General features: G+C 40.6%; 2 protein-coding genes across 2 annotated transcripts; one reads left to right on the plus strand and one right to left on the minus strand.

Moving 5' to 3' along the window:
* Nucleotides 1-1,953: 1,953 nt before the first annotated feature.
* LOC149299103 (centromere protein N-like) lies at nt 1,954-7,854 on the minus strand. Its single transcript, XM_089486476.1, has 10 exons — nt 7,687-7,854; nt 6,340-6,385; nt 5,412-5,471; nt 5,234-5,310; nt 4,971-5,141; nt 4,505-4,606; nt 3,377-3,434; nt 3,070-3,182; nt 2,424-2,541; nt 1,954-2,078 (listed from the first exon to the last, which is right to left on the minus strand). The coding sequence occupies exons 1-10, from the start codon at nt 7,852-7,854 to the stop codon at nt 1,954-1,956; spliced, it is 1,038 nt and encodes a 345-aa protein (XP_089342602.1).
* A 2,670-nt stretch (nt 7,855-10,524) lies between these two features.
* Nucleotides 10,525-11,900, plus strand: LOC149299104 (COX assembly mitochondrial protein 2 homolog). The gene is made up of 4 exons (XM_089486591.1): nt 10,525-10,561; nt 10,889-10,959; nt 11,359-11,430; nt 11,805-11,900. Exons 1-4 carry the CDS (start codon nt 10,525-10,527, stop codon nt 11,898-11,900), a joined length of 276 nt encoding a protein of 91 aa, XP_089342717.1.
* The last annotated feature ends 967 nt before the right edge of the window (nt 11,901-12,867 follow it).

Consider the following 12,867-nt stretch of genomic DNA (forward strand, 5'->3'; position numbering starts at 1 on the left):
TTTCCCCAGTGCAGTCTCAGTCTGATAGTACCTATTCCCAGTCCGGCTGCAGGTAACCCAGTCAGGAAATGTTTAAAATAACATATATTGGAACAGAACATGTCACGCTGGCACCTGCCCAGGACCATGAGTGGAGAATAACATTATATCCTAATGTGGCACCATTTTTTCTCAAATTACCAGATACCTCTTTGGATTTGCCCCAGGGGCTCCCGGTTTGCCATGGCGATCACCGCAGTCCCTTTAATCTCTAGAGGTGGTAAAGCTACCCTCCCCGTGCATATCTTAGACTCCTTGAATCAGGGTTGCTCCCGAGTGCCAAATTGCTTAAACCCCATGCTAAGAAATTCATTCATAATCAAATACATTTAAAAAAAAACAAAAAAAACCCACTGACCCGATAATCATAAATTGTAGTTTTTTATTATAACGAGAAATAGTTGAGTTAAAGAAAACACTTAAATGTGTACATAACACCTTTTTAAAAGAATACATGTACAAATATGTACAAAAACAAACAAAAGTTCTAGAAAAGTACCAGAAACATACGCAGCTTTATAGCACAAATTATTCACATGCCGGTGATTGAGAAAAATCAACGTTATTACATTTATAGAATTTATCTACGGCTGTCATTAAAACAAATAATTAAAATAATGGAACCCCCGACAACGTATCCATATTCTTTCCCGTACCAACCGTGGCCAATGACCTACGTAACAATTCCGTGTTTCTAAATATATATTATTGTAAGGAGTTGCTTACCATTGCATGGTCACATGGTATTATCCCTTGGTTCTGATTGGACTAAAGGTTCTGCAGTAGATACACCATGGCTTGTGATCTCTGGCTTGACCAGCTATTAGATATTTGTTTCTATAAATGCCTATTTTTATTGGACAACAAAGCATCTGGTGAAGAATTTTTGGTTCCACACCCTTGAAAATAAAAATCCGGTTGTCGTGCTGGCATCACTCAATTATTTCATCCATTTAAAAAAAAAAAAGCGAAGCTTATGATTACTTTATTAAAATGTGTAAAAATACACAAGACAAGGGTATTACCCGCAATCCATTCTGATACACAATATGCAATAAAACATGCAGCCCCCTGAACAGTGTTTATACCACGGATATGGAGCATAAAAAGCTGGTTTGCCCCCCCCCAAAAAAGGAGATATGGTCTAAATGGATCGACGAGAGGCTGAACCCATACATTCACACATTGGGCGTTACAGATTTTAAGATGGCTCATTACCATAGCAACCAATGTATTTGTTTGTGCTCATTATAGGATCACTTTTTATATATTATTTACAAAACCCCCGAATTGTATTTATTGTATGTCGTGATATTATTTCCTCTACAGAATGTCCCTTAGAACATGCTTGTGACCCGAGGCCGTGTACTCACAGGCTGGACAGGCTGTTGTAGCACATCTGGTGGACCCCAGATACACTTTCTGCTTAAAATGAAATAAAAAAAAAAGAGGGAAATATGCCTTTTAAGTTACAGATATGGTGTGCAATGTATTAACATCTGATCACACCCCATCTTTCTAATGGCCAAGCATGAAAGCAGATCAATAAGAATCAATACATCATAAAGACTTGTGATATTATCAGTAACGGCCTTTTATACGGTAACGGTAAAATAAACACCCGTTCCTACTGGACACGTACAATTAATAACATATAGAAATGAAAGGACCGTGAAATGTGTGCATTCTGGCACCCTGTAAAGTATCAAAATTGAAAGTCAATAAAGCTTTAGAATAAATATTACAATGTTTAGGTGCAAAATGCAAAAAAAAAAAAAAAAAGTGTCTAACGCTCCGGTGAACATCGCTCCGGTGAGTATCGCTCCGATGAGCACAGCCAGTACTGTGGAACTGTACAAAGTGACTCGAATAGGTTATAAAAGCAATTTCTGTCAGAGATTGTCCTTCCAAACGTCACAACGGGGGCTGCTGGCTCGGAGTGGGGTGCAAGGCTCGCTGCTTTTCAGTGATTTTAAATATATTTCTGGCTTTTTGGGGGATGCATGTCAATAAATTGGAAACCGGAGCGTCTGAGATGCCTAAAAGGGAAGGAAAAACATATGGTGTCAGAGGAATTAACTGACATATATATCAATTCCAATTAAAAGGTAATTTTTGAAGACTATGTAGAAAAAGCCGGAAACAATAACGTACATAAAGCCCGGATATTATAAAGATAGATTACCCGCGTTGTAATTTAACGCGCAGGATTCTAAAGGAGGTCGCGTGATGAGCCGTCAGCCTTAACCTGCGACTGTTCCTTTCTTCTAACCCGCCGATTACAACTTTGCGATTTAAAGTATAATTAGACACCATTTTGTTAACACTTAGTTTGGGAATGTAACCAATTTGCATTATTAACAGCTTGCTGGAAAAGAACCCACCTGCTCGTGCCAAGGATCGGATGGATTCCAGAAGATGAGGACTGGAGAACTTCACAACACAGCGGTAGGGTTCGGGTCGGGGAGGGACAGCTCCTGTGCTTTTAAACGTGGTTTCCAGCTGTTTAACAAACAAGGCCAGGTGAGAATTTGTCATCAATATCTAGTTAAACCCTGCAGAAGCACAAACTGTTTGGCTGAAGATGTAGGATTAGAAATAATTATTAATATAAGTGTGACGTAGATCATCATTTGAGACAGTTGGACTTGGTCCTTCATCTGCAGGGAGTCTCTTTCAATACTTGCGGTCTGATTACTGAAGAGAGGCGCTTTTACCTTAAGAGCATTATTCTACATACTGTCATTTAAAGCGGAGATATTACATACTGATGTGTGAATTTAAGTATTACTTCTGACAATGTGCAATGAGTGGTTTACACACAAACCCCTAGTGTTCCCAACACACGACGGTCAGTCCCACCAGTCTCTGGTACGCAAGTGCAGAAAAGCAACAAACCAGTTCTTTATCTGGGACCCTCTCCCTTTAATCTCAAGCATTCCCCTCTTGCACATATATGGAATAAGTTGAGGGACTACCACATAAAAACATACGCCAACATTAGGAAACACTAGATATCTGTCATAGTACCTTGTACGAAGCAAATTCTAGCTTTGGCAGCTGTCCATCTCCGAAGGTCTCCCGAGTAATGTGATGGATCCTTTCCTTTTCTCTCATGTTTTCGTAAGTAACCCTCGGATCAACTAGGAAAAAGGTGAGAAGTGTTTGTGGTCTGATGCACAGTTTGCTGGATAAGGATTCAGGTAGCAAAAAAAAAAAAAAACCCTCCTAAGATAATCGAACAAAAATGTCCTGTAAGCATCAACTGTGGCTACTCTGTATTTGATGGTAGAGGGAAGGTTTGGTAACGGGTGCAAACCATCGCAGAAGTACCTACCTATTGCCGGATTATAATTTCTTTCCTGAAGCAGCCGAGGATGATAAGACTGGAAAGGCTGTGATGCAAACAAAAATATGCAGATTATTAAAGTGTGACAAAAAAGATTCTAAAATCTAGAAGCACCGCAGGAGCCAGGTTCACGCTTCGTACATCCACAGTATACGAGGGAGACAGGACACAGAATCAAATCTAAGTTGTTTGGACATTGGATGAAGGACATTCTCCTTTCCCTGGAACTACCAGACTTCCCACAGAAATACCTGCCAGTAGTCCACAGATGTTACGGAAGCCACAACACCGGACCAGACTAGAAACAAACACCACCAATACCCACGTGTGTAAGAGCCTTCAATTTGAAGCTCCACACGCCAAACTCATCCGCATTTTAGGATCAGATTTAAGGTTGATTCTAAAAACATTGGCAGTAGGTGGGAAAAAAATCCTGGTTGGTTACCTTATTGAAAGCTGCGCATGTTAGATTACTAACAGCTCAGGATTTCCTCTTGGGAAAGGGGGGGCTTTTTTCCCACCTGCTGGTAGGGTCTAGAATCAGGCCTGAAAAAGGAAAAGACTTCTCAGGACATGGCCTGGAAAGGACCAACGGGTTCTAATGGGCAACAGTGGAAGCATAAAAAGTACTCAACGTGAACGCCTCCTGCCGTGGCAGTGATGTCATCAGTTAAGGAAAAACACTTTTCTATAGGCATTTTAAGCCTATATATTAATCATCACGGAGCGCCATTACTACAGAAATGTGTCAAACATATCCATGCATTTTATTTGCTTTGGACATATGTTGAAAACCAAGGTTAAGAAAGGTGATAAAACTAGAATTATCTAATTTTATCTTGCATCTTTCCTACCACCCATACATGGGCTACCTATACCAATCAACAAGAATCAGTAACTTAACAGAGAGAGAGATGATGGGATGGGATGAGGAGATAACCATACAGATGCCGAGAAGAAGAGATGAAGACCCCCATGATATAGTACATAACGCGTTACTTATTACGCAAGCAACATTACACTCGTTTATTCAGTGCGAGGTACCATAAGAAGCAGGTTTTGGGTAAAGAGACAAATCGGCTTTAATAAAATAAAATTTAAACCCACGCTGCTCACCTGGTGAAATCTCTTGAACACTATATCCTTTAAGGACTCCAGACTTCGACTCTTCAGTTCCAGCTCTTGAATCTGACTATAACTGGCTGCAACTACAAGGGCCTTGCAAAAGGAAAAGAAATGTATTTGGAGACTGACCAGATTAACACCCAATGTTTATATTACAATAAATTTATATTTAATTATATATATATTTATATATCTCAAGATATAAACCACAGCACAGATGTTTAGCACAACGTTCAGGACAAGTCTTCCTGCAACAAGACATACATTTGTCTTTTAAAAGCCGAAGACAAAGGATGACCAGCATTGCGATCCGTATTAAAATATACACATTTCAACGCAAGAAATTACGTCCGATCAGGAAAAACATCATTGGATACAGAATAACAGGCAAGTTCTCTTAAACACTAAAGATTCATGTTTTTTTTGGAGAAAAGGCTTGAAACACAATGACATTTACCTGGCATAGCAACGGTCGGAAACTCTTGCCCAAGTTGGTCACAAAGACATATGGAGTCTGCGAGTGATATACCGCGAATGTGGGCTTGTACTGATTTGGCTGGATATGGTTCTTGCCCCAAGCTATTCGGATCCACACGGCTTCTCCAAACTCTTTGAAGTGAATGGTCACCTGCCACGGAGACATTTTTCTTTAATAGAATCACAATGTTTTAGTGGGCACTGAAACGATAACAATAATTTCTTCCAAGACCCATAACTTACATTTTTGGACACAGAGTGAATAGTTTTTCTAAACTGAAGCTTGTATTCCGACAGGTCGAAGAAATCAATTTCAGAGTCTGCAAAACAACATAAAAGAATTCTTCACGCATCGATTATATATATATATGCGTGTTATTTAATTTATATATCATATACAGTCTGCCCATCCCAAACTTACCTGAAGTTTTGGACATTTGATAAACACTCCAACTCTTCTTTTCTGAATTGGCGTGATTAACTAGGGGAGGGCGAGGTGAGAAAAATGCCTTAATTAAATGTAAAAATACAACCAAATAACATTTTCAGCGTGAATTTATAAAAACATCTCTGCGTTATGTTACCATTTTAATAAACCGTGCGGTGATATAAAATATTCTAATAAAAGGACAGAATACATTTCTAACCCTCCTCGTCTAGGTTAAATGGGACGGTTCCTTTGGAGCATATTGTCCCAGAATGCACCTAAGAGACCCAGTTGTTGCATCTGGAGCGTCCAGATAAGCCTCTTGGAAGTGGCCCGATGGTAGATGCCCACAGGGCATCATGGGCTCATCGCCGTACTAGTAGATGCCATCACATAGGTTTGATGCAAGGTAGTCAAGTGACAAGTCTTTTTTTTTTATTAAGACCAGGAAGGAAATGACTACAACCCCTGATATGAGAACGTTCTAAATATATAGAGCGAGGTCTTGCTATAGGCTTTGCCGCAAGTCTTCCTGCAACAAGGCATACATTTGTCTTTTAAAAGCCAAAGACAAAGGATGACCAGCATTGTGATCCGTATTAAAATACACACATTTCAGAATGTGAATGTTCTAAATATATAGAGCGAGGTCTTGCTATAGGCTTTGCCAGAAAGTATGGGTAGCGGATGAAGGTTGCCACCTACATGGGGCTTCAGCAATGTTCAGGCATAGACAACAGTTTGGTGGCTGGACGATACGCTGCATAGGAGTCACACTTTGTTAGATGGACTCTACATTTCCAGTAAGCCGTTAGCCGCTGGGTTTAGGAAAAGGACTGCCAAACATTTACAATTCTTCTTCGTCTGCCCTGCAAGTAATAACCCGATCATCCATGCGAAGTTAAATGTAACGTATACTTACAGACAAAATCAAGATTAGCTGCATCCTTCATTGTTGCATTTTTACCCTAAAAATAAACAAATGTTACAATTGCCTGAGAACCAAGTGCACAGGACATGTGGATAAACATATTAAACATGTTACAAGTTTTGTATCAATACCCTTCACTACACTGCAGACGATAAAATCCATTCCTGCGCCATGTACCTCGCTTGTCTTACCTGAGGTTTTAAGCAAAGCAGTGGTGGTCTACCTGCCCTCATTACGTCAGATCTCGACTACTGGAACTCAGTCTTACCTGATCTTCCTCTTATCCGTCTTCACCCCTTAAAATCCATCATAAATGCCGCTGCCAGGCTTATCTTCCCTGCCATGACTATCACCTCTCTTCTTTTCATTGCCTGCGTGCTTCAGGATGGAACTCAAAATCCTCTTATATTTCACATTCACTAAAGATCACTTTGAGGTCCTCATAGTTACTTACACAGCAGTGTATGTCTATTAAGTACCCAACAGGAATTTGTGGTCTCTCCACACCATCACCTCATCTAACCGGTTTTGCATGTGACAAGGTGGATCGAAGCCACCTCCCTGGCATATGTCATATCGTCTCTATAGCAGGCTGGCATTCTCTCTATCCGGTTTGGCTACTTCAGTATCCCCATCGAATGCCAGTTCAGACGCCTACCAAGTCTTATCACTGACAGCTGCGTTCCATACAGTGGAATAACTCATCTGATCACCAGCATTGTTACCTTGACTATAACTTGGGATACGTCACTTTATACGATAACGTGTAACCTGTGTCATTAACCCGGCTTCCCAAGTTCCCCTCACAGCTCCACATCCTCTTGCTAGGATCAGGTCATTCCTCGTTACAACTAGGGACCTCTAAGGTCTTCTTGACTTAATGCAGCTGGCTCTCTTTTGTGGATTCCAATGCTCTTCCCGAATCATTCTCAATTCTCCTCTTACCAAAGCGAACAACCATATTGTTTCGCCAAATAATTATTCAACTTTCTTCTCCACCTCAGTCACTAAAAAGCTTTGGCCTGTGTGACATTTTCCTCTAATGCTTATCATTCTATATTTCCATCGATCTTTCAGCATCACCTTTCCCTTAACTTCCTCCATCCGCTAAATACTCCAAAGTTTACTCCTAGCCCCAATCCCATGGCAAACGGAGTCATCGGCAGATTCCAGTACCACGTGCAGACTGTCAGCAGTCCACTATATTACTGAATAATGACTTCACACATCATTACCCAAGAATCCTCCCCATCACGGCCATCTCTGCGTTCTGCCAACACGTTTACAAATAGACAGAAATGCTGGAATCTGATAAAACGCCTTTTTCTGGTCTATTACCTCACACAGCTGGACCACTTCCATGGCCAGGAGCTCCTTTGGCCGCAGATTCAGAGTTTGTAACTCTCCTTCTGATAGGAAAGCCCACGCCTTTAACGTGGTTAAGGCCTCGGAAAGCGACATTTTCAGTATTGTGCGTCTTATAAATTCGGCGACCCATTCATCCATCAATGTGGTGCTGGAATAAAGAAGTATGTGACAGCATGTTAAAGGAGAGATATGCAGAGGAAGGGATGACAAGTACTCCAAAGAGTCTGTATAGAAAATACTACACACTAAATAAGTGGTTGGCACAGGGTAGCACCCGGGCTGGTGCAGAACTCCCATGATGCTCAGCCATAACTCCCCAAAAGAGAGTGTATTCATTCTTTAATGACCCGAGAGAGAAAGCTGCCTGCTGGCCACCCCTGGTCTAGACTGGTCTTCAGTTATTATTCTGAGGCTTAAATTGACCTTCAATGCTGTTGTTTTTTTGTTTTAAATATTTGGCTGAGGATCATAGGGGTTCAAGAGCAGCTTATCTGCCACTCGGCCCCCTCCTTAATAAAATGGAAAAGCGGACACCCCTTCACTCTCAGATGCCTGTGGAGGCAGAAGCCCCAGTTACCCCCATTGGATCGCTATACCTACCCTCGCCCCTGCCGCTTCCGAACACTCCCGGTAGCCGGTGCCATAGCGCCAACAACCCTCAACTTCAAACCAGCCAATCATTACCCGGCCCTCTGTCGCTTGCTTCTGACGTCAAGCCACCCCCACCACAATGCACGTGAAAGTTTTTCTTTTTCGGCTGTCTCTAGTAAAACCGCCTCCTTTAGTCCCCGATTGGCTGGGGGCGTATCCATTCGCTTCTTGATTGGAGGAAAGTCCCATGACGGGAATGATATGCAGCGTTCGCTTGCAGCGTCTCTATAGTGTTATGTAAGGTGTAGGGCAGCGCTTATTGGTTTGTATGCCAGGGGGTATTAAAGGTGAGTGTTCCTTTTATACTTATTTAAAGGGTATTTTGCTTGAAAAAGGGTAGTGTTTTCACATTGGGCCATTTACATTCATGCTACGGTGTGCCCATTGACTCCTGCAAGGTCAATAGCAGTTTTTCTCACGTGTATAAATGAAGTTGGTTGTTATGTCTGATTCGATCTGACAGTTTTGTTCAGCAGACTTTTATATAATTCTCAAAGTTTATAGAATTTGTGTTTTAACCTTTGGGGTTCCTGGAGGCCTGAACCCCGAGTATGCATTGTAAATCACTCCTGGGACAATAAGGGGTTAATCCAGTAATATATCACTTAGCACTGTTCATAGAGTGAGGTGTTAACTAGAGTTAATAGTACGACAGCTAAAGAGATTATTATATGTGTGTGTGTGTGGGTCCTTGTGCCGGGTAGTAAACATGTCCAAATTAGTACCCCAAACCTCATCCATAAGGGATTATTAGCTGACCAATCATACCAACTTTACGAGAGGGCCCAGCTGTTTACCCATTGTACAGCCCTGCGGAATATGGCGGCGCTATATAAATCACGATTATGTACCAGGGGCAAAACATGCAGACAGAAAAGCAAAGTGTTACGCGGTCAGTTAAGAACATTGTATTGGTTGCTATGGTGACTGCATCACTTTCACTAGAAACGCACATGATGGGGTTGCCAGAAATACCAATTGTTTTATAGTGAGAGAGGAAAATCACCTGACAAACCAGCAACTAAAAGCTCTTAACCTTGCATATCGGTCCTCAAATCTGTGATTTATTGATTTTATAAAATGAAAAACAAGTGTATAGTTCAAGTTTTTCTCCCAGTTTTAGAAACTGTCACGCAACAGAACTGATGGGCAAATAAGACTAGAGGGTAATATCTCAGAGACCTGTAGCTGAACTCCTTACCGTCTTGATCTAAGCACCCGCTTGTAACATTGCTTTTAGACACCGCCATTCCCCTGAAGTTCACAGTTTGAGTAACTGAGAGGTTTGAACGATGCATTCTTTAATCTCCGAGGAGTCAGAGCAGTTGCAGGGTCTTATTTCCATGCAGTTTAAGACTCTATACCACCTAGTGGGAACCTGCCGGATACAGAGCATCTAAATGAATGTGTTTCTTTACATTCTCTTACGTTTTATGTTAAAGTAGACCTTTTCATTTGTCAATGCTTTTGAATGGCAGAGCGGCAAAAAGAACTCGACAACATCACAGGGGAGAGGCGGTGTTTTGTAGATCTGCACATACAGAAAGAGGTCAGGTCACCGTCATTTAGCTCCATTTAGTCTATTAACATATGAACAAAACAGGATTGTCTGAAATGCAAATCCATTGGTGAATAAGCAGAGTGTCCGCGAAAGCCGCCTGTGTATGTAAGGAGCCGCGGTGTATTTGAATAGAGGCTACCAGCCAAACGTAGATACATGGCGTCCTGTAGAGGCTATGCTTTAGGAACATCTTCAAATGCCTGTAGTTGAGGGTCTGTGAAATAATTAGTTTTTCCGCTATTGAGACACGTAGGTTCTGTTGAGTCTTTAGATGAACGTAACAACTAATTTCATGGCAGATTTCGGAATCTGTGAAACTAAGACAAGTGCCCTTGGTAAAAAGTGAGCCTTTACTCTGCATCCAAACACAGGTTTAATCCTACTTCCCTCCGAACTCAGGAAAATGGGCATGGGTAGATTTGGAGTCTTAAGCGTTATTTGACCTCAAGCCAACGTGGTCCTTAGTGGTGACCATTCTAGTCTAGGTGTGATCAGAATACATTCAGTGACCCAGGAAGATCTAACCCCTGTTCCTTTTACATTCTGACATGGATTGGTTGGCTTTTTGCCAATAAAAGGTCCCGGTCACAATAAATATGAGCTCCAGTGAAGGCATGGCCTGGGGTGGGGCCCGTATCCTTTACACCTCATACAAGGTAATACCGCTTCATTTGCATGCAAGGGGCTATATGCATCATGTGATACTCCTGCTGGTTGCTCGTAATATCACAGGGGCCAATAGAAACCTTGGTTCTTGAAAACAGACCCAATACAGACCCAAGGATCCCCCCCCATGCCACCCTCTCTGCTGGAATTAGTGTAGATAAATACTTTGTATCTAAGAAGAACGTTCTAATGCTTTAAGTTCTCTTAAGGTTGATTTTCCCCCTTTAATGTTGTTCTTTTTTCCTCATTTATGCTTCAATTACGCAGTTGCTCCTTAATTTAAAATGCATCCAGACTTGTCCCCCCATCTTCACACCGACGAATGCAACGTGGTCATTAACATGCTGAAGCAGTGTCACCTCGATGTGAGTATCATTTATCATGATTTCCTATAATGTGAGAGATCAGCGATACAAACCCTGAGCAGTCTTTCCATCAGAAAGGCTTTGCTTTATGGCATTGTTTGCGAGGTCCACCCAGTCCAGAAGCCTTTACAGTATAGTGATGTTGAGGTTGTATATGCTACTCAATGTGTCAAAAGATAAATGGACATGTCCAAAAAAAATTGTACATAGAGATAATGTAAATAAAAATAATGTAGTATTTGTTACAATATTGTAAAGGTGTGTGTATAGCGTTTTATATATATTTTTTTCCCATCTATTTGATGTTTGTATATACAAACACAAACATTGATAGATATGGTGATGAATTTCCAAGCGTTTGTTGAAAAACAACATTAAGCCGAATGTTTGCATTTGCAGAACAAATTTCTGAAGTATTTTGGCCAGTGTAATGATATAAACCGAGAAATGTTGAAGTGCCTGAAAAAAGAGGTAAGTGTGGGAAGTATCTTTGTTAAAAAGAATAATAAACCATTCATGGCTGTATCGACACTTTTTATTAGTCTCGGAAATGTTGTCTGTTTAAAAAAAAAACAAACCAAGAAATATCCACAGGCCAAATTAAGTAAAACATGAAAAAGATTTCAGAAAATACACCCTAAAGGAATTTTTTTTCTGTGCCAAGACACAAATATTACAGCATCTGCCCCGTTCTCTGTATATAACTTGAAAAAATTTGATCTTAAGTCAAAATGTGGGTTAAATTTCAAATCAATATTTATAGTTCTGTATCTGTGTTTACCGCAATCCCCTAAAAAATACATTTTGGTTGTGATATTGGTGCCCATTCTTCTACTTGACCTCAGTATGAAGACAACAGAGCCAAAAACCGTGCCAAGTCTGAAGAGATGAGACAAAGGCATATACAGGCTCAGAGAGAAGCTGAAACCCAAAGCAAGTGAAAAGGGTCAACAAGATACGGACTCCGGCCAAACCATCCTCCTCCTTCCCGTGTGAGACCTCGCCTGACGTTTTGTATTTATGGCAAAGCGATAATCATAAAGTTTATTTGGATTTTTTTCTTATTGCAAGTGGACTTTGTTTGATTTTATTTACTGGTCATTTGTACATCTTAAAAACACATTTGTTGTGTAGGCAGTAATGTAGTTTAGCACTTTAGAAAAACTGGTTTTACTTTATTCTTCACCAATAAACGTCCTTTATCCGCAGAGCTGGAGGCCACCATCGCTGTCAGTCATGCGATATTTTAGGTGACTTTCCATGCTCATACACCACACTGAGCTGACTCGTTACGGCAATGCTAATGAAGTCCCGATTATCTAATTAAGTCTGTTAGCCCATAGACTTTCACTGGTTACAGTGTGAATAAGACTGAGCCATTCTATTGTTCATTCAGAATGTTTGGGCTTAATAAAATATTAGTTTTATAATACATATGGGACAACTAAGCATTTACTTGAATGACTCCCCAAGTGAGAAGTCTTATTATGAAGTGTGGAAAAACAAGGCTATTTGTAAATCATCAGATATAGGAACCCAACTTAATTAGGGGAGATTCCCCCAATTCTTAGAAACCTGCTTTGTTAGACTAGCCTGGAACCAGTTCATAGATAAACGTGTACACAGCATAAATCCTAGAGGTATCTCGCACCCGAGAAGGGCATGTGAAAAGAGAGACCCAGGGGAATCCAAGATCCATCTGTAATTAAACCATTGCCATTTAGATAATTACACGTCGAGATGCTATTCTCACACCTAATTCCCTCACGTATAGTATAGGTTAATAAGGTGAATACTATTTTTTTTTTTTATTTATTTTTTTACTATTATTCATTGAATTCGTCCATCTGTAGGCTGAAAAAGAAGATCTTGTTCTAAACTAACAGCAAAGATGTGAAAATATTTTTT

The sequence above is a fragment of the Sceloporus occidentalis genome, unplaced genomic scaffold (genome assembly GCF_023333645.1).
Source record: "Sceloporus occidentalis isolate IW3139 unplaced genomic scaffold, rSceOcc1.0.p SCAF_29, whole genome shotgun sequence".
Classification (NCBI taxonomy): Eukaryota; Metazoa; Chordata; class Lepidosauria; order Squamata; family Phrynosomatidae; genus Sceloporus; species Sceloporus occidentalis.

Coding starts and splice junctions, on each gene's coding strand:
- LOC149299104 (XM_089486591.1), top strand. CDS start 10,525: ATGAGCTCCAGTGAAGGCATGGCCTGGGGTGGGGCCC. Junction 10,562..10,888: donor CATGGCCTGGGGTGGGGCCC/GTATCCTTTACA, acceptor AAATGCATCCAG/ACTTGTCCCCCCATCTTCAC. Junction 10,960..11,358: donor TGAAGCAGTGTCACCTCGAT/GTGAGTATCATT, acceptor TTGCATTTGCAG/AACAAATTTCTGAAGTATTT.
- LOC149299103 (XM_089486476.1), bottom strand. CDS start 7,854: ATGGATGAATGGGTCGCCGAATTTATAAGACGCACAATACTGAAAATG. Junction 6,386..7,686: donor AAGTGGTCCAGCTGTGTGAG/GTAATAGACCAG, acceptor GTTTATTTTTAG/GGTAAAAATGCAACAATGAA. Junction 3,435..4,504: donor TGTTCAAGAGATTTCACCAG/GTGAGCAGCGTG, acceptor TTTGCATCACAG/CCTTTCCAGTCTTATCATCC.